Source organism: Zea mays, chromosome 3 (assembly GCF_902167145.1).
Source record: "Zea mays cultivar B73 chromosome 3, Zm-B73-REFERENCE-NAM-5.0, whole genome shotgun sequence".
Taxonomy (NCBI): Eukaryota; Viridiplantae; Streptophyta; class Magnoliopsida; order Poales; family Poaceae; genus Zea; species Zea mays.
Window position 1 is genome coordinate 212,977,862 of NC_050098.1, and position 23,152 is coordinate 213,001,013.

At 40.5% G+C, this 23,152-nt stretch overlaps 3 protein-coding genes, 1 long non-coding RNA gene and 1 pseudogene across 5 annotated transcripts; 1 reads left to right on the forward strand and 4 right to left on the reverse strand.

The window, feature by feature from the left end:
- Positions 1–21: 21 nt before the first annotated feature.
- Positions 22–9,688, reverse strand: LOC100282733 (Methionyl-tRNA formyltransferase). The gene is made up of 11 exons (NM_001155639.2): positions 9,516–9,688; positions 9,242–9,439; positions 9,064–9,166; positions 4,024–4,094; positions 3,841–3,945; positions 2,212–2,245; positions 1,872–1,972; positions 1,012–1,071; positions 758–955; positions 534–675; positions 22–305 (listed from the first exon to the last, which is right to left on the reverse strand). The coding sequence occupies exons 1-10, from the start codon at positions 9,633–9,635 to the stop codon at positions 583–585; spliced, it is 1,083 nt and encodes a 360-aa protein (NP_001149111.1). The 5' UTR covers positions 9,636–9,688; the 3' UTR covers positions 22–305; positions 534–582.
- Positions 9,689–14,881: 5,193 nt separating this feature from the next.
- Positions 14,882–15,832, reverse strand: LOC103651329 (tobamovirus multiplication protein 3-like). The gene is made up of 3 exons (XM_008676951.4): positions 15,368–15,832; positions 15,208–15,285; positions 14,882–15,093 (listed from the first exon to the last, which is right to left on the reverse strand). Exons 1-3 carry the CDS (start codon positions 15,473–15,475, stop codon positions 14,995–14,997), a joined length of 285 nt encoding a protein of 94 aa, XP_008675173.1. The 5' UTR covers positions 15,476–15,832; the 3' UTR covers positions 14,882–14,994.
- A 159-nt stretch (positions 15,833–15,991) lies between these two features.
- On the forward strand, positions 15,992–16,539 carry LOC109945336 (uncharacterized). Its single transcript, XR_002268483.1, has 2 exons — positions 15,992–16,111; positions 16,216–16,539. It is a non-coding gene; the product is annotated as an uncharacterized lncRNA (long non-coding RNA).
- A 2,440-nt stretch (positions 16,540–18,979) lies between these two features.
- LOC103651330 (uncharacterized) lies at positions 18,980–19,400 on the reverse strand (annotated as a pseudogene). Its single transcript, XR_564681.2, has 3 exons — positions 19,258–19,400; positions 19,111–19,183; positions 18,980–19,016 (listed from the first exon to the last, which is right to left on the reverse strand). The product of XR_564681.2 is annotated as an uncharacterized protein (transcript).
- Positions 19,401–19,759: 359 nt separating this feature from the next.
- LOC103651331 (uncharacterized) lies at positions 19,760–20,671 on the reverse strand. Its single transcript, XM_020551044.1, has 4 exons — positions 20,590–20,671; positions 20,421–20,496; positions 20,059–20,357; positions 19,760–19,964 (listed from the first exon to the last, which is right to left on the reverse strand). The coding sequence occupies exons 1-4, from the start codon at positions 20,601–20,603 to the stop codon at positions 19,760–19,762; spliced, it is 594 nt and encodes a 197-aa protein (XP_020406633.1). The 5' UTR covers positions 20,604–20,671.
- Between the last annotated feature and the right edge of the window lie 2,481 nt (positions 20,672–23,152).

Consider the following 23,152-nt stretch of genomic DNA (forward strand, 5'->3'; position numbering starts at 1 on the left):
GAGACACGACGTCCTCAAGAAGGTACGGCAAATTATTGCCTTATTACTCACCACATAACTGTATTATTTCTCAAATGTTTGTAGCTCAGTTATGACAGTGAAAAATTGAATAACTGAAATAGTTACAGCAGTGTGTTTTCTGAAATTGAGGAAGCAATACAAATGGCATGCCTAATGTAACTGAGTTACGAGTTTATAGCACCAAGTTTACCAGAAGGAAAAGGTAGTCATAAAACCGAGATCTCCGCATATAGGCTTCTAGCACTACCCTGCTTATGTTCGCGCAATGACTGACCTCAATAACCCTGCAAAAATTGCAGCAACAGAGCATGTCACATGACACACTCATCTATCTGTTATATATGGTAGCATTACCATTTATGGCTGGTTTGGTGACCAGGGAATTAGAGGATATCCATGAGGGAGGAAATCTCTTTCTATTCAATTTTAAATAGGAAGGGGTCCTCCTGGATCCCCTCCAATTCCCTGATCACCAAATCAACCCTTAGATGTTAACCACGCAAAATACTTACCTTGCTATGCATATAGGCACACTCCTGTGCTGCGAATGCAGATATCCCCCTATGGCAATTTCATCAGCTTCTGACCACGCAAACCATTCCAAAAATCTTGTGCCTTTGTTACTTTCTTTCCAGGGAGTTGAAGCTCCAACACCTATATACGCACCATTAGATGCACTGAAAAAGTCATCAGGAAATCAAGGAACTGTTATTGGTCAGCGAATCTCGATACATACCTCGAGCCAGGTCGAACCACTGCAAGGAATCAGCAACGAGCTCCCAGAGAATAGTATCTCGTTTTCATCTCCAACTTTGACACATGATGTTGAAACCTTCGTGCTGATAACCTTAATCTCTAGTACATCGGGTACACTGTTTTGGTTTATGAGTTGCAGCTTTGCGCGCGTCCCAGGCCATCCTGCAAATGCCCGCACCTACCAGAGTTGGTTGGCAAAAGCTTTGTTGGACACATTGAGAATCAGATACTCACCTTGTTATGCAGCACTTTAGCTTCTTCGTCAAACGATAGCCATGACTCCTCAGAATTTAACTGGGAAATATACGTCCTTGTGATAAGGTAGTAAAACAGTTCTTCGTGATAGTTTAGTCAGTATTTATCAAAGCATGGAGAAACATTTGAATGCGCTAACCCACTAAGTTTTGAAGTGCTTGTAGATTAGAATTTCAGGTCCCAGTAGTAGGTAGAGAAGATTAAGTGAGTACATCTTATACATTGAAAAGCAAGTATGACTACTGGCACCAAAAATACAACAAAATAACAGTGCTGAATTTGTAAACTGTAGAAATCCGAACCCACGAGGCATGAAACAGTTTGGTGTAAAATAAGCTGTTGCAAATTCCAGTCCCTTCATTATCAGTTATCCCTTTCCTAGATCCCAATCATGTGGGAGCCTTTGACACTGGGTCTTTCCTTCGGGTACCTCTGAATTGATAATGGAGGGATTGGAATTTGAAAGAGCTTTTGTCAAACTTTCTGTCTGCTGTCTAACTCATAGTCTACTCTAGATGATCCCTTCACTCCTAGTATACTATTGATAAATTATTTCCCCGAAGAAAAATTTATAAACAGTATACCAGAAGTGAAGGGATCATCTAGCGTAGACTATGAGATAAACTACAGGGAGAAAGTTTGGCAAAAGCTCATGTAACTAGAGTTTTCTTTGTTGAATGATGTCAAACTTTATAGTACTGAGCATGATATCATCATAATGGTGTTTTTCCTGTCATTAAATGGAGCTAATGATTACATTTCTGGTTTCATATGAGAATACTAAATCAAGTTGTAGCATATGACAGCACACATTTAGGCCTACTTCTGCCAATGCTTACCTTTGGTGCCAGTGTAGCTTTGGAGTCATCCTGTGGTTGTGCCTTATCTTTAGCCGAACCATCAAGAATGGATGGAAGTTCATTAATCAATAGCTTGGATCCTGTTAATACAAGTATCAACATTACCAGGTCTAAATAGAAAGTGCTAAAACCATCCATCCTATTTATTTATTTACAAAGTCAACTAATTTGAAGACCCGGCTAAGAGTGAGGAGAAAGTAAATCAGCAAACTTCCCAATAGGGCAGGTAAGCTTCCAGAAAGCATACACGGACCAATTTCATGACCATGACCACACAGAATAATAACCTTTCATAGATTATGGTTAGTCTGGTCTTTACCTAAATGAAACAGCATAGAAAGTAGCTCTGGTGCCTGCAAACAAACAAAGTTGCGTACAACATGATCAATGAAAGATAATAACATGCTGATAACACCAAACATTTATCCATATTCTTATCGACCGGAGAGGGAAAGACCGAGCTCCCGTCATTATATCAAGAAGAGACCGAAACATGATCCCGTCCGAGAAAATCCTCGAACCTTAGCCCCCATCACTAACGGGCCGATCAACTGCCCACTCCGCAACGGCCCAGCCGGAGAGTGACGATCAGGATATCAATCCCTGAAAGCAGGCGGGACACAGCGAGAGGATTTTTTTAACCAAGCCCGAAATTCGCCCCTGAGGGGATAGAACCCGGGACCTGGAGGTGCTACTCGGGAGCCTTAACCATTACGCTAGAGGCCCTTTCGCATCTATCTATCCATATTCTGATATGCTTCACATTTTCTTTAGTGCTAACTAACCAAATGCTGCACAGAAATGTGTTCCAGTAGATAATTCAACGAAAAGGACATCATGTTAGTTGAGCAGTGGAAGGTTTTCGTTCCAGAAATGCACCTCACGTAAAGTACAAATGCACAGTGATAATTCGTAACCTACAATGCATTAAATTATTCAACATGTGACATCCAGTTTTATAATGAACCAAAGCACAATTTTGCACATCAAGTTATCGGTAATGGGGCCCTGGAACCCCTACTCACCAACTAATTTCTCCACTTAAATATTATATGATGGAATAAGAACAGGAAGGCCTAAATGTCCATTTGGTACAATTTATTTATTTATAATCATAGTCTTTCCCGCATTAAAAAAAAAGAGCTGTAGAATTTCTATTACGTCCCGTTTGGATCATTGGAATTGAATTCCATTCTAATAATAGTAATTTAGGCATTTATCAATTAAGCTAATTCGGTTTTATGCAAAATATATTTGTATATTATTATTAGCAAGATATCAGAGATATTTATGTGCTACATTTTTACTATAGCGGAGTGAGACGAAAAGTGTCATTTAAGTTACAGAATAGAAACAAATTCTATTAACGGGGCGTTTGGATCCCTTCATTTTAGAGGAATTGGAATTCACTCAATAAAGTAACTTATTTAGTTTGGAATTTGACATTCCACCACTTTCTAAATTTCAGATATAAGCCTATCTTAAATTCATGGGGTGGAGGGTGAGAAATGATTTTATGCATTACTAGAATTGGTTTCTAATCTATAATTTACATGACACTCTTCGTCTCACTTCCCTATAGTAAAAATGTAGCACATAAATATCTCCGACATCTTGCTAATAATAGTATACAAATATATTTTGCATAAAACTGAATTAGCTTAATTGATATATGTCTAAATTACTATTATTAGAATGGAATTCAATTCTAATGATCCAAACGGGCTGTAATGGTTAATGCATAAAATCATTTCTCATCTTCCACCCCATGAATTTGAGATAGACTTATATCTGAACTTTGGAAAGTGGTGGAATGTCGAATTCTAAACTAAATAAGTTATTTTATTGAGTGAATTCTAATTCCTCTAAAATGAAGGGATGCCTTGTTATATAACTTTGCATCGTCAAGATGACATATCAAACTAGGAAGACAGTGAATATCACCTACCTTAATACATTCATCAACAGAAAACCTTTCACACGCAATCACTGGACCTGCATCCAATGCACGGACAGTATATGCAAGGGAAACACCTGTTTCTGCAACACCATCCTACAGAAATAAAGGATATATAAACAAAAAGTATCACATATCCAGTGTCATTGTATTGTAAATGAAGAGCATTAAAACCTGCAGTGCCCTCTGCACAGGAGCTGCACCACGATATAGAGGCAACAAACTTGGGTGTATATTAACTGTGCCTAAATAAAAGGATACATGACAGATGATCAGGATTTACTGCTCCAAAAGGCATTTGAATACCCAAAGCACAGCATACCCAAATTTTATCAAACTAGGTTTTTAAACACCAATTCTTCTAGATTACCTTAACTACAAACTGACTTGAAGTTATGAAGTAGTATTTAGTATATTTGCCCTGTGGTAATCAGAACATAATCTGATAAAATGGCCTGAACTCTGAATCGTAATGTATGCCTCAATCCTTGTAATGAATCCTAGTTCATAGGAGGATAAACAGCGTCGGGAAGATAGCCGGGCAGAGTCGGCTTGAGAGGACTAGACTATTAGAGAGATCTGGGACTCATTCTTCTTCATTGATTGATTCCCCGTTAAGGAGGTATAACCCATCCTTATATAGATAGAAAAACTTGGCCCCCAAGTAACTAACTCAATCTTATCTAATCTAATCTCAAGTAACTAAATCAATCTTATTTAATCTAATCCCAAGTAACTAATTGTAAAGAAAATGGACCACGGGCCATTTGGCTAAGTAATTTTGGTGTTTGATGATCAACATAATCTTGTGAACTAATGTGTTTGCTAGTGTTTGTGTTTATAGTTCACAGGATGCAAAGATGATTGGACTAAGGCACTGAGTATGCAACACCTCAAAAGAAGACCTAAAAGATGTGTAGAAGTCCAAGACTCAAGAACAAAAGAAGCTCAAAAGAAACAGTAAAGAAATCAATGAAGTGGGCAGTCAGCCAACGCTCTGATGGCGCACCGGACAGTGAACAGTACCTGTCTGGTGTGCAACTGGACAGTCTGAGCAGAGAGTCAGCAACCAGGGACTCTCGAGGCTGTAGCACCGGACAGTCTGGCAACGGTCAACTGCTACAGACCTCAACGATCGGCTGACGTGGCCAGGGCACCGGACATGTTCGATGTGCATCGGACTGTCCGGTGCGCCCGACGACAGATGCAGCAGCTTTTCTGTCCAACGGCTATAATTGAGGGGGAGGCTATATATACCCCTTCAATCGGGTATTTGAAGGTGTGGGAGCCCAAGCAACATACCAAGACATATGGTAGACATTTTTAAGTGCTCAAACACCCAAGTGCTTAATATAATCACTCGGTGATTAGCGTAGGTGCTTTGCGAAGTGCTTAGGTTAGTTAGACCGCTTATGCGCTTGCTCTAGGTGAATCCTAGTTAGTTGAGTGAGTTTAGAAAACCCCACACAACCCTTCGGCTCGTGCGCGAGCCGTTGTAATTGTACCGAGTGGGGCGAGAGTCTTGCGAGACCGTGACAACCGAGTTTATGAAGCGGCCGCCACCGTGTACCGGAGGGAACGAGGCCCGCGGCCTTTCGGCCGAAAGCTCGATAGTGGAGACAGCGGGGAGCGTCCGAGAGGAGCTGGAAGCGGAGCACCACTTGCGCGTGGAGAAGGCCCGCGGTTCTCTACGAAGTTACTCAACCGAGGTGCTTGACCCTCGCGTGGGCTACCATTTGCGTAGGGGCACCAACGAGGATTAGTCGAAACCTTGCGTGGTTCTGGATACCTTGGTAAAAATATTGTCGTCATCCACGGGAGATTGCATCTCTACCCTTGCTATTTACCTTCCGCATTTACATTAAGTATTTAAGTTTCAATCTCTCTTCTCTAGTTAGAATATTTAGGATTGAAACTTAGGTTTTGCGGTAGAGATAGCAACACATAAACTAAATCTAGTTTACACATTCTAGATTGTTTATTTGCATAGATTTTGGTATAGGGATTTATTTGTGGTCTAGTTTAGAGATAGTTTTTTAGAAATCCTAATTCACCCCCCCCCTCTTAGGCGTCACAGTGTTCTACAAGTGGTATCAAAGCCAGTTTGGCTCATTTGAAACGTTTTAGCTTTACCGTTGTCGGGTATGATAATTAAGGGTACCAAACTACACCCCCAAAACGCGCTTAAAACCCTAGGGACACCCTTAAAGTACATCCCCAGAGGACCAGGAATCACGAACTCCGCCTCGCCCGAAGTCCCCCTCGAGGGTCTGCCCAAAACTCCGCCTCGTCCGAGCCCGATTTCGGATGAGGCGTAAGTATGAGCAGGTCTCCGTCCCGACCGAGGCTCTCCCACCCCTGGGAAGCCATGTCCGCCTCGCCCGAGCCCATCTCAGGCGAGAAGGATGAAGCTTGTGGCAAGCCTCCCGAAGGCCACTAGGAGACAGCCGCATTCAATGCGCGTACATACCCCGCTCAGGTTTGCAGGTGTACAGTGGTAACAAGACTGTTGTCTTGTCAAAGATTCACCAACATGATTACGCACGCGCCACTGTACACGCACGCCGTCTGCCAGCCCCTGACAGGACATGTAATACGACAGAAGAACGGACCAGCCCTCGGGCGCAAACTCCGTCTCGCCCGACGCAGAGCTCACCCTCAGGACAAAACTCCGCCTCGCCCGAGCTCGTCCTTGGCTACCTGCTCCCCCACGAATCCCGCGAAGGGACACTGCTTCAAACTGTGGCGCGCGTCATCGAATCTCAAGACAGGCTCGGTCGCGACCTCGGGCGGACCTCTGTCTCGCCCGAGCCCGGTTCTGCCCTCGATATCTGTGACGAAGGACACCCCCAACTTCACCGGATACAGTGAAGACGACGCGTCCCTTAAAAAGCTTTTTCCCATGCTAAGCACTGTGTCAACCACTACGGTATGGGCAACCCCTCCCAAAGGGGGCTCGGGTACATGACCAAGCCCTCGGTCTCGGCCTTGGCTCTCAGCGGGAAATAAGCAGGATCAAAGTCAACAATGAAGTACAAGGCCATGATGTCCACAGGACACGAAGACACCCTCCACAGCAGGAAGGCAGCCCCGTCTACAAGGACGCGCTCCCCTTAGGCATATAGATAGGGTAATCTACGACCTCTATACGGGGCAGGCGAACACTTGGCAGTCTTTTCCTACATTCGATATTGGCACTTCCCTCAATCATATTCAGGGACTTGGGGCCTTCCCCTCTCCCACGCAGCTTGTAACCCCTACTACAGGCACTTCGGTGCGAGTAATATAAGCTTCATCCCTCCTCTGTTGGAAATAGGGCCTTGCATTGCCCGAACCAGGATAAATTGCTTGTGTCAACTCGCATCACCATCTGGAGTCAGGGCATGCGACATCACTTCACTAGTTGGATATGATCATGAGTCCAAACACCGACAGTTGGCGCGCCAGGTAGGGGATTGTCACGTGCAACACCTTCGGTTCCCATCGGGACTCCATATGGCAGGCTTTCACCGCCCTCTGAGGCTCGGAACGATGATCAGGTTCGGGAGCCTGGAGTTCATGTCATTCGGGATCGAGTACGACTTGGTGTTCCTCCCACCTGGCCCCCTGGCTAACGCTCATAGCCTACATAAGAACCCATGTTTATATGTACAAGCAACCCCAATGTTACTTTTTCTTTAGTTTCAAGATCTGAATTACAATTATAGGTGTTACAAAAATCATTGCAGGTATAACTGCAATAGCCAGAATGCCAGATAAACACAAATGCTACTGCAGTACTTAGTTGTAAAAAATGGTTGATGTGCAAAATTATAGGTGCTACAAAAATGAGTTTACTACCAACTACTGCATGAATAGTAAACTTATTTTTTCACGTGAGATCAGTTCCTACTTCCTAGTCAGTTAGACCAACTCCAGCGGCATCGGACCGCGCATCCGTATTACGCCTTCCGTCGAACATGGACCCCACCAGTATGTGGTGTGTGCTCTCCAGCAGCATCTGTATCAATCCGTGTATTCAAGCTCTCTCTCTCTCTCCTGGACTGTTGCCGACTGTTTCCTTCCCGCGAAAACTGTGCATCTACAGCACCTCTGGTGGACCACGATCGTTGGGCTGGGGAGAAGAGAGAGAACACGAATAATAACGGAGTGGAAGTAGGCGGCCCCCATTTTGCGTGGCGACATACGGAGCATGTTGGACACAGGAACAGTATGTTTGGGCGTGCATTTTACAGATACGGAGTCCTTTAGGAGGTCTGCTGGAGTTGGTCTTACAGTGGACATCTAGTTGACTATTTATGCTTGAACTGAGACAATTCTTGTGATTATGGATATCGAGCCAGCTCGGCTCGTTATAGCTCAGCTTGTTATGGCTCGTTACTGTAACGAGCCAGCTCGACTCGGCTCGTTATACTAACGAGCTAAATATCTGGCTCGGCTCGTTAGGGAGCTCGAGCCAGCTCGTTAGGCTCGCGAGCCACAAACTAAATACAAATATCTATGTACATAAATATATATAACCGAAAAAAATCATATTTTAGTGTTTAACATTACAAACCCAAAACCTTTGTAATAGTATTATCATATTGTCGTCCTAGCTTCTAACTTTCAATATTAAATTGAATAACCAAATATGTATTAACTTACATATTTACAAACCCTTTTATTATAATAAGATAGCAACAAGTATCATTATAAAGCAATTCATCATCTATTCCACAAATATGTAACATTTCATTGTACAACACTAACATCATATGCTGCTAGAAAACAAAGTTCACAAAACCATAACCAATAATCAAATATTAAATATGCAATGTAGGTATGTAGCCATGCAATAATGTAAATATTTAAGCACATGGCTCATCCACACATGTCCATATCACAGATCATAACTACGAAAAGACAAGAGTATAAGAGGAGACGACACCAACCACTAGACAGACTTGTGTTGTGGCTTGGCTCATTTGGCTCGCGAGCTAGCTCACGAGCTAACCCGAGCTGGCTCATTAGAGAATCGAGCTAGAATGTCAGTTTGGCTCGCTACAAAATTAAAACGAGCCAAGTTGAACCGAGCTACTAACGAGCCGAGTCGAGCGAGTTATCGAGTCAAGAGTATTTCGTCCAGCCCTACTTGTGATTGTGCAACAGCTGCAAAAACCGGGGATGGCGGAGGGGGGGGGGGCAAAACAGGTACTGGACAACCAGCCGTACCGCACGATGGGATATCAAGAAATTTCTGGGGCAGAATGTTCCCGTAAGCAGCAGTTATGCAAACATCCGGTTCCACTTCCTTCAAGGCCGACAGGAACGACTCCTGCATTGCTCCAGAAATCAGTAGAACCCAAATCCAGCATCAATAAAGACTCCATAATGGTTGTCAGGAAGGTACTTCTCGGGCTCGTTCTGGCGTGAAGATGAGTTCCTCTGGGAACCCGCGATCGAGCGCTAACTGCGCGACGGCCGACGGCATCAACTTCCTCCCCCTGTTCTTGGCGGCCGGCGGCTGCGTCACGACGGCAGCCACCTGAAATGCGGATTCCGGGGAGCCGGACGCGCCCAGCAGCTTGTCCAGGACCGAGGCGGCGACCTGAGGTGCGGTCCGAGTTCAGTAAACACCACCAAACCTTAGTACGGACCGAGAAACTGTGATTTTGCAGTAGTACCTGGGGAGAGCCCAAGAATACAAGGTTCTTCTTCCGAGTGCCGCTGCCTACGGCTCGGGAGGCGGAGCTGGCGGCGCAGCGGAAGAAGCAGCGCAGCGACGGTGGGGAGTACCGTGCCATGGTTCTTCACGGGATGGGAAAAACGGGATTTGAGGCTGGAAAGAAAAGATTGGTAAGTGGGTCTTCTGGCCGATACTTTTATGGGTAGCTGACGGCAGACGGCCCGGTTATCTGACGTGACGTGGTAGTATTTTCTGAAGCCCAAGTATTAAAAGAGTAGTTGACTATGCCTCACACGGCCCACCATCTCCATTTACTCATCATCTATTCATCTTACTCAAGGCAAAGCTAACAATATAGCCCACAATAAAATTTATAATATTGTTATATTACATATACACAACTAAAATCTTAGTTGTATGATAACTCTCTTATAACATAAGTTGTACATTTAATATTTTGTACATTTGTATATCATGCAAGAATAAAAAATCACATAGAACCACTTAGATCATGCAAGAATAAAAAATCAAGAAAAATAAGCAATAAATGACTTAGAGAACACGCACTATAGCCCAGATGCATTACTACACATGTGTCCTCAACTTCAAGCTGTGTTTAAGAAGCCGATTACATTTATTTCACTTCTCAACTTACAAAACCTTGATTTATCCAATGGTTTTTGTGAATACGTCTGCTAATTGGTCATCCATGCCAAAAGAACATATTGATATATCCCCTTTGCCAACATGATCCCTCAAGAAATGATTTATTATATCAATATGCTTCGTTCTTGAGTGTTGGACCTGATTTGTAGCCAATTTTAACGCACTCTCGTTGTCACACGAGAGGCACATTCTTTAATGAAATCTCATAATCAAATAGGGTTTGATTCGTTCACAATAGTTGAGCACAACAATTATCGACCGATATATATTCTGCCTCGGCGGTAGATAGAGCGGCCGAACTTTGCTTCTTAGAAGGCCATGAGATTAGAGATCTCCCAAGAAACTAACAACAACCAGAGGTGTTCTTCCTATCAACTTTGTATCCCGCATAGTCGGAATCCAAATGTCCAATTAATTCAAATTGAGCACACTTGGGATACCGTAAACCATTATTAGGGGTATGTTTCAGATATTTAGAATTATTTTTCCGGCTTTCAAATGAACTTCTCTATGTGAAGCTTGAAACCGAGCACACATGCATATGTTAAACATAACATCGGGCCTAGATGTTGTAATATAAAGCAAACTACCAATAATAGAACGGTAAAGCTTTTGATCAACAATTGTACCTCTCTCGTCTAACTCAAGATGACCATTTGTAGCCACGAGGGTCTTGATCGCCTTTGCATCTTCTAGCCCAAGTTTCTTTAGCATGTCCTTCAAATACTTGGATTGGCTCACAACATGCATATGCTAAACATAACATCGGGCCTAAATGTTGTAATATAAAGCAAACTACCAATAATAGAATGTCAAAGCTTTTGATCAACAATTGTACCTCCCTCATCTAAGTCAAGATGACCATTTGTAGCCACGAGAATCTTGATCGACTTTGCATCTTCTAGCCCAAGTTTCTTTAGCATGTCCTTCAAATACTTGGATTGGCTCAAAAAATCCCATATTTCGATTGTTTGATTTGAAGGCCAAGAAAGAAACTTAATTCTTATATAGGTCAGTGCCCGTGCGTTGCAACGGGAACATATAATATTTCGATAACTTATATATACAAATATGTGTTATGCAGTTATGAGATAGAGGATGACATCCGCAAGCTGTCCGTGATGACATAGAGATCACGTGGAAGCGAGAACGCGGCCTGCAGATCGACGCAACGCAAACACGGCCTGCAACGCAAACGACAAGCGTGTGGCCTACAGATCGCCGCAACGCAAACACGGCCTGCAACGCAAATGGCAAGCGCGGCCGCACGCACTGCCTGTCCTTCATATATGTAGCAGATATTACGCGTTTGGTTGCTATATGGACGTGGTCTGGCTCGCACTGGCTAAGCAGGCCTGCCACTGGCAAGGCTTTACGGCTACAAGTCTGCTCTCTGTCTATATACCAGTTCATTTTATTTGAGTCGGTATATTTATAATAATATTACATATTTATATTGTAAATAATGTTTTCTATCTCCCAAGCCTTGTTTATTCTATAATAGAACATTTTTGAAGAAATGGTTCCGGCTGAATCGGAAGCTGCTTCTACTTCTGTGATTTGAGGCGGTTCCCACTTACCAAGCAATCTAAAATAGCATTTCCATCAAATATTCCAGAATTGAAGTACATAATAATCTGTCGTGACAATCTACTCAGTGCCTATGCCGTGACATTCCCTTTCTACCAAGAAGCCAACTCGTAAAAGAGACCTCACCAGATAAGCTACGACAGCATTTTAACATCGTTTGAAGTAGGAACCTCACCCAGATTCATTGAACCGCCAGCTCTGCCATCTTATCCTTGCCACGTGAAGTGACGTTCTTGGCGACCCCATCAATCTCCTCGATTTGGATGTCCACGAGCTCATTGAGCCCGTTGCTTTGATTAATCTCAACAGCATTGCTTGATCAATCTAAGCATGCATGCTCCGACTAAGCAGATAAAGAGCAACGGGCAGACCTTATTTATGTGCAGAGCAGGAAAAAAACACTGCGCGCGGCAAGGTTGCTTATTCTATGAAAACCCAAACATCGTTGTTACCTAGCTTTACATTGCATACATGCTTCTTTAGGCACACACGAGTACCTCGCTCGTTACCCGTTACATACTACATACAGTACTCTCTGCTCGCTTCAGGTTACTACCTGTCGCTCTTACGGGCATGGGGTGTCCTGCTCCTCTGCCTTGGCCATCTTCTTCCCTTTCTTTGCCTCGTAATCCTTCACAGCGGACTTGATCGCGTCCTCAGCGAGCATGCTGCAGTGGAGCTTCACTGGTGGAAGAGACAGGTGCTTCGCAATCTCGCTGCAAAAAAAGACAATGGAAAGGCGTGTAGATAGACGTATCAGTACAACAACCCCAAGAAATATGGAATGGGACGACCATATCCAGGCCGATTCAAAACTTACGTGTTCTTGATGGCTACTACTTCCTCCACTTGCTTGCCCTTGACCCATTCGGAAGCTGTAACAGCAGAAATGAATAAGGAACCGAGCATCGTTTTTTGTAATTAAGGAAAAAATGGTAGGAGGAAAAGGAATACTGTTATGAAAACATGCCAGTAACAACAAACTAAAGCGCCGTTTATATAGCTTCCCTAGCTACCTAGGCAAAATCTAAGCAACATTAAGATATTCCCTTACCGTGTTACCTCAGAATTGATATAAAATGTTCTAGACATGTGGCACTAGCAAACTAATAACCCATACGGACAAGCCAACCGTATGAAAAGGTTTGGTTCAAAACGGATCCAAAGTTCTGAACACCTGGCACCCCTGCTGCACCAGTAATGGACTAATCAACTATGTGAACCAAGTTTTTTCACTCAAATTTCTACTGTTATTATTGTTGGCGTCAGACTGTATGAACAATGCGCCTTGCAGGCGCTCACAAGAGAATAACCGTAACAAAGCACTCAGTCGATACCATAATTAACAGAGCCTTGATTAGATTAACAGCTCATGTTTGATCTATTCACAGACCATGTTGTCACATGTGTTAGGTGTGGGTTAAAGTCATACAGAATAAATAATACAATGCCGCAAGGGTTTCATCAAACAATGTCACATAGTAACAAGTATGTCACCATATAAAACGAAGAACATGCAAAAACTCTATTCATGTAACCCACCACAATAGAGCCAGAGATAAATGTTCATGAGTTCGAAGGCATTGTAGTGAATGTATGAATGAGCCTAGAATTCTGATTGAGATACCTTGGTAGTAAAAATTATCTTTCTTCTCGCCACAAGGTAGGACACCGATTGGTTCCCATTCTAACGTGAAAACAACATCCTACACAAATCCATAACAATATTAACATTATATATAAATAAGAAAAAGTGTTCACTTGAGCAGGTGAAGACAAGGGCTTACAGAGGGGTTCTGAGGATCTATGTCAAAAGAGTTGATAGCATATGCTTTAGCAAGCAATTCAAGGGGTCTCTCATCTGCTAATAGAAAAAGAAGCCACGATAAGCAAAGATGATAAACACTGAACACCGACAATCCGAATACTACATGTACATCTCACTTGCCTTGCTATTTCTCCCTCTTCAACATCAGCCACTGGTTCATCTGTGAAATCACCATCCTCATCATCCTCATCATTTTTCACGTACAACCCGAGCTTTTCTAGTGTGTTGCTTCCCATTTGAAACCCAGGACTTGTTTCACCAACCAAGTTGGGTATCTGTTCACCTGTGACACTTCCGAGCATTTCAAGATCTTTCAAAAAATGGATCCCTTCATTGATGTCAACAGTTTTCTCCATCTGCAAGCCAACATTGCTTACACTACAAGTATGGCAATAGCAGAGCATATGATGTTGAATGTGGAGAGCATACAGTAGATATTACCTCTTGCAAAGCTTTGCGAGCTGCTTCTCTGTCAAGTTCTCTTTGTCGCTTAGCTTCAGCAGCAGCCTCATCAGCAGCTGCTGCTTCAGCCCTCTTGCGAACGTCCTCTGCAGCTTTAGCCTCAGCTTGCAACCGAGCTCTCTCTGTAATAGAAATTCTGTCACATGACTGTTGTCAGCTAAAAATGATTCTATTGCATCTCACCTTCTCTTTGTACCCTCTCAAGTTCCTCCCTTTCGTGTCGAAGCTTCTCGGGGTCCTTCTTTGTAGTCTAATATTAACAACCAGGTGAGCTTACAGTGAATAACACAAAACGCAGACAACAACACTCTCTAGGAATCATTTTCATAGACACACCTGATCAAGGGCCTTTTCACGAGCCTTAAGGATCGTATATCAGCAAAGCGGCTTCTCAAAAGGGCAACTCGGATTTGCTTGTCAGGGGAGACCTGCTTCTCAGATACATTTCCCCCTAAAATTTTCATTATATCGACCTGTAAGGGAACCCATTTTCTCTACCACAGAAGATTGGGTATTCACTGGCCATCATGAAAATTCATGCTTACCCTCATCATCAGCAGAAACAGATATAGGGTTTGTACTTTGCTCTGGTAAATTTAATGTGCTCAGTGAATCTGCAAATTAAATCAAGACTGTGTAAGATATAAGTGGTTATATATTCCTGGGTTGTAAAACCAGGAAATGTTATCCAAGGATAAACTGAGTAGCAGCTGCGCTGAAGAAGGGCTCCAGAGCTGCATCGCAAGTATGTAACATAAAAAAAGGGGGCAACAAGAACATCGAAATATAAATGGGAAGAAAAGAAAAGAGGCTATATATATTTTGCAGAGAGGCTACCAATACAAATATTATATAGAGGGCGTTGCAGTTGATTTTTCATAGCTTGACAGCAGTCACCATTTTTGGCTCAGCAGATGGTAATGCCTCGTCTCTAGCTGCTGCTGACGGGGTGATACTGGGATAGCCGTAGCTTTGCAGGAATCCTCCTTAGAATGTACAGGACAAGAGATGAAGGGAGAATCTCCACAAGCTGCAGAAAAGATGGTAAGAACAGTGGAACATTAGAGTTATAGTAAGTATCAATTCGAAGTTGCCACACTGGAGCAGGAGACTTAATTTCGTGCTTTGCAAACTTCATACATACCAGGTAATAGAACAAATTCAGAACTGGATGGTCAAGAACATCGAGGTTAGCTTCCTCGTCAAATGCATTGAAGCACATCTGCAAGAAATGACATTGCAAATTTCGTGAACGAAATGTAAGAGCTAAACCTGCACAACTTCCAGTGGACAGAAACCCTTACCATTATGCATCGTGCCGAGAAACAACAGAAACATATGGTGGCAACTCTGCCGACTTCTCTCAGCTTTTGTTGCCTCCCTTTTGACTCAATAGGAAAATATTTTAGCATGATGAAAAGCTTGAACAAACAAGAAATGTAAGTGCATACTGCATATTTGGATGTAGTGCGGTAGCTAGATCAAACCCTGAACTTAATGCATATCACTAAGTACTAACGTAACACTTTTTAGATTTATACTTTTGCGGTACATGTTTTGCAGACAACCTAGTCAATGCAATTGGCTAACAAAAAGATAAAATAAAAAATCCATGCATTGTTGTTCATGACTTTATTAAAGAAGCATTGAGTAGTATTCATGATCTTGCCTTCCTCCATAGATCAGAAAACCCAAGGCAGTGAAAAAAGAAAGACCAGTAATCATGAACTGCCAGATAGTAATAACTTATAAAATTGCTTACCTTAGAAAAACGACCACACCTGAATACCTACCTACCAGTTACAGGAAGGTGCGCTGTTGTTTACCTTTCAACGATAGACCACTGCGTTTGTTTTTGAAATGTGTAGAGAATTATACTCTTGTTAGCTCAGAGTTCATTCGTCATTGTATCTTTTCAGAATGAAGAATTTGTCAAGCTGTTACATGGTAGCAATGTTCCTTGCACAAACCATGTTGTGGGATCAAATTAATGCTTCATGAATGTCTATGAGGATAGAATACCTGGAAGGGCCATCATCATCTCTGTCGTAAGTGCCTTCAGTCAACTTTATCCCACATAAGTATGCATCAAAAATAATATCACATACTTAAGATGCACATAGACCTTACAAGCTATGTTTCAACATTGCAGATAGATAATCTTGTCAAGGGAGCATCTGATCAGGCTTTGCAAAATCTTAATCTGATGATGGGACTGCCTGAGAATATGGGGCTGCAATACCAGCCCCTGTTCCCTTGATCTTTTGTGTCATTATCTATGATTACATTATGTAGGAGTCTAGAAACCAAATTGTCATTACTGTCAAGAGGTGGCAAGGAGCCTGACATTAGAATTCAGTCAAGTCGAAGTTAGACAGTTAGTGTAGCTTGGTCTGTGTTGTTTTAGCTTTATTAAACCATTAAGAGAATAATGATGATGGCAATTTAGCAGTACAATGGTAGTATTATGTGGGCAGCTTGGTTCCGATAAAGTCATAAGCCTATACACATCTTGTGCCCGCAATGTTGTTTGTTATTTTGATCACGAAATCAATATTGAGCTTGAATTCAGTTGAGGCAGCTATCCTTGGCATCACTGGATAACTTTATGGTATCTTTTTTATTATGTTCAAGCAAAAAGTTTAGCCCATTACAGTTGTACTTTGAGAAGATTGAAATGTCTCTTAGTATAGTTCTTAAGTCTCTTAGTATGATTCTCAACTTTTGTCCTATAGCAGTATAGCTGCATGGTTTCATAGTTTGCTACTGTAGCTATCTTATCTGCAGCGTTTCTTTTAACAGGATTTTCATCTCTGCAGTGTTGCTGCTGTGTAAACATCTGTAATACAGACAACTATGAAACGAACTTTCTTGTTTATGTGTGAAGAGCTTTTATTTATAGATCTTTGCCATTTTTGTTTCTATCTCACATATTGGTAGTAATAACTTATAAAATTGCTTACCTTAGAAAAACGACCACACCTGAATACCTACCTACCAGTTACAGGAAGGTGCGCTGTTGTTTACCTTTCAACGATAGACCACTGCGTCAGTCTTCTCAACAACTTCACAGCACAGGAGCTGCATACCTACCTACCAGTTACAGGAAGACCAGTAATCATGTGTTGGTAAACCAAACCGCTAATCAGCTGAAAGAATTTTATGCATTTGATGGTTTCTATCAGGGCAAAAAGAACTTACCCCTGATACTGTTTTCAACTGAGGGATGTTTCAAGACGACAACATCCAGCGTGATTTTGACTCCCTACTTTTGCTTGTCAGGTGGATGATCTGGAAAGAAAGGAACACGAGCATGTTTGGCGGCTCAAGCACCACGCCTACAGAACTAAACACAGCTGATGGTTCTCTTATGAGTACACCTGACTGTTGCTCAGAAACCAAGTGAGGAATAAAGAGCTCATTCAGTTTTTGTAATATGTGACCGATTCTCATGCAGTATCAAGTGATGTAGGTGTTAGTAGACGTTCAAATACTTGGATCTGTTGATTCTAAACTGGAAAAAAAGACAGGCCGGGCCAAATTAGATAATTTACCTCCACAGAAGATACTTTTTCAGGAAGCAAACGGTCATTACGGTCACTAAGACCTAAGTTTCCATATCGACCCCAACCCCATCCGTAGAGGTCACCGTCTTCAGTTACTGCAGCAGTATGTTCGGCATCGGCAGCAATCATTTTCACGCAAACACTCTACAAATGTAGAACCATTAGCACATGACATTGAACAAACACTGACAGTTCTGTTCCAGAAGAAACAAGGTGGTATGGGTCACTGGCCAACGTTCACATCATCATTACTGAGGAACATAATGACAGCACATACATGGTATATCTCATGAGTATAGTAGTTTAGCTAATAGAGTGTTGTGAACCAAATCATAGTTATTAAGATGCGAATCAAAAACTTTGACTTGCTACTCATGATTTACAATTTTACATACATGTTTTATGCATAGCATGTTTGCCTAAGTGCAAAATGGTAGTTTTTTAAGCACAGTAAAGAAGTTAAGAAGCAATCACAAAATATTCTAGTTTTGCTCACCAACTAATCCAGCTTGGAATGACAAAGATAGTACCTTGACAGTTATCTTCAAGCCACTGTAATCAGTACAAAACAATTCAAAACGGGATTAATTAATAAGCATTGATCACCAGAAGAAGGGGTGGGGAGAGAGAAATGATGGATGCATTGGTTTAGTCTATGGGCTGAAGCAACCTGTTGCTTATTGCTGGTATACTTTCTGGCACCCTTTGGCCAAATATCAAAGACCTCTCATTCTCCCAATCAAATGCAGGCTCATATGCTGGCAGTGGTGACAGACTACAGTGCTGAGAAAAACACAGATGATAAAGATACTGTTAATGTTCAACACCAAGATGAGAATTGATAATGATTGCAGTAACTTGGAGGAAACATTATCACATGAAAGCTTTAAAGAATAAAAACACATGGTATGTTATTTCAAAAGGCTTAAAATGATTTTACCAGTCTTCAAATTTGACTCACGAAGCTAGAAGGTGCTATGAGCCCTATCCCTCCATACCTGTAAGTCACTGTACAATACAATAGTATGGTACTTCGTTTCCAATAAAAATATGGAAACCCATAGGAGTCTTTTAAGCACAGTACTACAGTAGGATAAGCTGAATCTTCTAAAACACCAATGCATCGTTGAAAGTACAGAAATCTGAACTGCCTTCATATTTGCAACATATAACTAAAATATATGTTGGCAAATGTTCCTAACGATACTACGAACCTAAAATGCAATAAAATTAATTAGGATAATAAGTTGAATATCATTACAAATAAAATCATATCTATCTAATGTGCCTAATAATTTCTTGTATTTCTTCTTGAATGTTGTCTTTGGATTCATTGTCCTTGTACTTCTAATTCTACTAAGAATTTGGTCCTCAGGTCATTCCCATTCTGCACATTCATTATTACATATCATTGAACTCGATTAATAATCAATTATAGAAGAACAATATTGACAAAGTATTAGAACAAATAGGGTACTCACAGTGCAAATGCAGGGTAACCTTATACCATTCCAATCGTGCATAAAGTTGATAACAAGAAAGCCAGATAAATCCCTACAAATAAAAATAATACGTTGTTACATATATGTAGACAAAATTAATAAGTTGTTCGGGTTAAAAAAAATTACCAGTTTAATGTTCTTGGAACCCATGTTGGTACTAAACGACGCCACATATAAATATCGTCTTTCCATGTAGGATTGGCCAATTCCATGGCAGCATTCATATTGTTGGCAATATAATGTATATTATGGATATAATGCATGCTAGGATGATCACCCTTAAACCATGATGGTATAGGCATTGAGTCCATTATATAGATGCTTCTAGTGTCCATGTTAAGTACATATAAGGTGAAGTGACCTATGAAAGAAAAGGGCAATAGAATCTGCAAGTTAAAAAAATAGTTCAAGTAAGAGAAAAGACAAGATTACAAAAATGATGAAGAGTATAGCTTACTTGTTTGCAATCTGAAACATCGTACTCCATGTCAGGCCAACATTCTAATAATTTTGCCAACATGTTGATATCTGGCTTTGCACGAAGGCGAGGGTCTCGACCAAATTTAGTTATGGACTACTTTTTGTTAGTACAATAATAATATAATGAACACGCTTATATGAATAAAGACTAATTACTTGAACTTACACAAAACTGTAGATCCATGTAGTGGTATTTGTCTTCCAACAAGAACAAGGCATCATTGCATGCGATCATCCGAACAGCCATGTTAAAACAATCGGTATCCATCGGCTTATTTACATCCAATATATCTTTAAGTTTTTGAAGACTTAACGAAATTGGATAAGGTTTAGTGCTCTGAATCCAATGTTTCCTATTCAATGAACATTTGTTTTTATAGTTAATGCAAGAACATATGCGTTGAATATTTACCATGCATATACTATATTAAATGAGAATTAACTTACTTTAAATATTTGTCGTTGTCTATCCCCATGATATATGTGCATAATACAAACATCAGTTCTTGCGTGTTTGTTGATGTTACTTTAGCAGGCAGAACATATGGAGATATATATGGTTCAATCTGATGTGATGTATTTGACGATTTAGATAACTCACATGGAGTATCGATTATTTGAACATCACTTGAACTCTCTCCATCTTCATCCACATTGTGGTCAAGATTTTGATGTCTTTTCTTTGTGTTTAATCTCGAGTCCCATAATATTGCAGGTAGCTTAAACCTAAACATTGTTATATCATCCTGCAAATATATAAATTAGAACAAAAGAAACATTGTTCCTATAAATAAATATACGTCCTCTACCTGAGTTACGTTATCAGATAGGGAGGATCCTGTCCAGTATTCCATATAGTTTATCATCCATAGCCCGCAAGATACCCTAATATGAAATTTAACAGATCAGGTGAGTTTCTATGTATATATGAAAATAAATATAACCAATTTTGTAGAGTTGTGGTCACATGAATTTTACCCATCGGTTTGCATTTGTGTTGTGATCTTCTCTATAACTGGCCATGATGCAACATCAAGGTTCGACCACTTGCCTTGGTAAAGCTCTTTATGTTCTGCTGCAAGTTTATCTGTCTTTCTATACCTTTTAACTATGTGTATATATAAAACATATCAAGATTTATAGATAACAAATAATGTAATGATGAAATAATCATAATATAAAAGAAATGATTACTCACTGTAGTATAAAGGTCTCAGCGATCCGGTATTTGTTGTCCCATAGAATCGAGTACATGTACCTCATTTTTTTTGCATTCAGAACTGCCAGGTACCAGTGAAAATTTTCTATATTCATTGGAATGAACACCTTCATAGAACATACATTAACATTAATTTGTAAGTATTGTGCACCAATATATTACATATTACATATATTAAAAATGAGATGAGTTTTAGGTCAACCATGTCAGACTGTAAATAGTTGTCCACCCTTTTTTCAATTGTGTCTTCCTTACAATTTAAGAGCACCTTAGGGTCGCCATCACGCTTAAGCAGACTGGAAATGAATGTGTTCTCCAAGAAGACCTTTCCACCTTCTCTATGAAGTAAATGCTCTTCATCCCTAATACAGTGTATATATGCACTGAGGGCCTGTACACCAAAAGAATACAATTAACAGATCAAATATACATGCTAGCTTTAAATATGTATACCATATTGTATAATATGATAATTATAAATATATATACTTTATATTACTGTATATAATATGGACATACAGATGTACTTACTTCGCCAGACACTTGGATGTCACCATGAAAAAGACATTCCATATCATTTCTATTTAACCATGCGCTGTCGATGTCCACCACAACTTGTTTCCCCGGTAATGTTTTAATGTATTCAATAAGCTGAACATCTTCTGGGGTGCACTTATAATCTATACAATGAAAAATATTATACTTAATAAGCAAATGATATATGCGAAAACCAATAAGATGCAATAAGGCAAGAACAAAAAATTACCTTCAGAGACAACTCGAGCTACATTCAATTTCTTTGGTTTCTTATGTTGTGATATTCTAATAAGTGTGTCCAAAGCATCTTGTTTGTTCTGCTCTACCATATCCGCATCAGAACTTATTTGACTTGATTCATTTGGAACATCCAAAGATGTCAGGTGTATCACATCTGTATGAGGAGTGAATGAAACATAAGTCTCTTGACAAAAGCAGTTTTAGGAGTACTCATAAGACAATATTTACATTTAGGAGTGTAGATAAGAGAGCCTACCCGGTTGTGTCCCAAGATCGGCTTCAGTTGACACTTTTACATGATTGAAAATACAGTCAATGCCTACTCCCACAACATCGTGTGATTGTTTTGCAGCATTACCAACACTGACCTTACTATCCTCGCTCTCTATATCTATGGCGCACAAGAGAAAAATTAAGTGTCAAAAAAATATTTAATATGCAGACCTTAGTTTTTTGTAATTGATAATAGCACTTACCCAATTCATGTTCATTAGTGTCATTAGTTGACAATTGTGCTGAACAACCACTTCTAGCCACAACCTCATACGATGGTTCAACAGTATTGCCAACATCGGCATTTCCTTCCTCCACCACTATATCCATTGTGATTTGGTCTGTACCCATCAAATTGAAAGTGTCAAACATAATTTTATTGACAAAAGTATTTTAAGTATATAAAGTACATCGTCAAATAGCACGAAACTAAATAAAACACGAACTTTAGCTTAAGTTCTTCATTCATATAGATGTGACAAGTGAACTTGTATAAACTTACGGAGGAAAGGGACACAGGCCTGCCACCATCCTATTTTGATTAAGTATACCCGATGCCATTGATCTTATAGGATGTATATCATGGCATTATTGCAAAGATACAACATTGCTCCTTATAAAAATGCTAAAATAATATGAACAATATATTGTTGTATTATTATGACTGAATTTAGAGGTATCAGAATTTAGCAACAAACAAAGTCACTATCAATTTAAAGGTCTCAGAATTTAGCAGCAAACATGTAACTTGGAGTTTAGAAAAAAAAGATAGCAGCAAACATGTAACTTGGAGTTTAGAAAAAAGAGATAGCAGCAAACAAAGATCTTGTTTGCTTGCGCTAAATGGTAGATCCAAAAAAGATGTTGCTCATCAATATTATTGCATTGAAACAAACAAAATAACAAGAGGGAAAATAGGTTTATACTTTGTTTGATTTGCGGTACCACATAGATAACGATTCCATGTGTTTACTCATAGCACCGCACGGGCATAAACCTATGAATACATAATTATCGTGATATTATAGGTCCCCGTTGCAACGCACGCACAGTAATGGTGTGAAATAGGACATACAAAGACAAATTAACCCTTCGGTCGTAATTGTGATTCTGCCCCTCCTTTGAAAAAGCAGGGATAAAATCACAATTACGACTGAAGGGTAAGTTTGTCTTTGTATGTCCTATTTCACACCGTTACTGTCATCTAACTGAAGCAGGGACGGACTTGTTTTTTCGTTTTCAAAAAAAGAGGCCCGAAATCACAAAGTCGAA

Coding starts and splice junctions, on each gene's coding strand:
- LOC103651329 (XM_008676951.4), bottom strand. CDS start 15,475: ATGCTAAAATATTTTCCTATTGAGTCAAAAGGGAGGCAACAAAAGCTG. Junction 15,286..15,367: donor TCTCGGCACGATGCATAATG/GTAAGGGTTTCT, acceptor CATTTCTTGCAG/ATGTGCTTCAATGCATTTGA. Junction 15,094..15,207: donor TGAATTTGTTCTATTACCTG/GTATGTATGAAG, acceptor TCTTTTCTGCAG/CTTGTGGAGATTCTCCCTTC.
- LOC103651331 (XM_020551044.1), bottom strand. Junction 20,358..20,420: donor TATCTGATAACGTAACTCAG/GTAGAGGACGTA, acceptor ATATATTTGCAG/GATGATATAACAATGTTTAG. Junction 19,965..20,058: donor GACAACGACAAATATTTAAA/GTAAGTTAATTC, acceptor TTCATTGAATAG/GAAACATTGGATTCAGAGCA.
- LOC100282733 (NM_001155639.2), bottom strand. CDS start 9,635: ATGGCACGGTACTCCCCACCGTCGCTGCGCTGCTTCTTCCGCTGCGCC. Junction 9,440..9,515: donor TATTCTTGGGCTCTCCCCAG/GTACTACTGCAA, acceptor ACCGCACCTCAG/GTCGCCGCCTCGGTCCTGGA. Junction 4,095..9,063: donor TCTTGATATCCCATCGTGCG/GTACGGCTGGTT, acceptor CCTTTTATTTAG/GCACAGTTAATATACACCCA.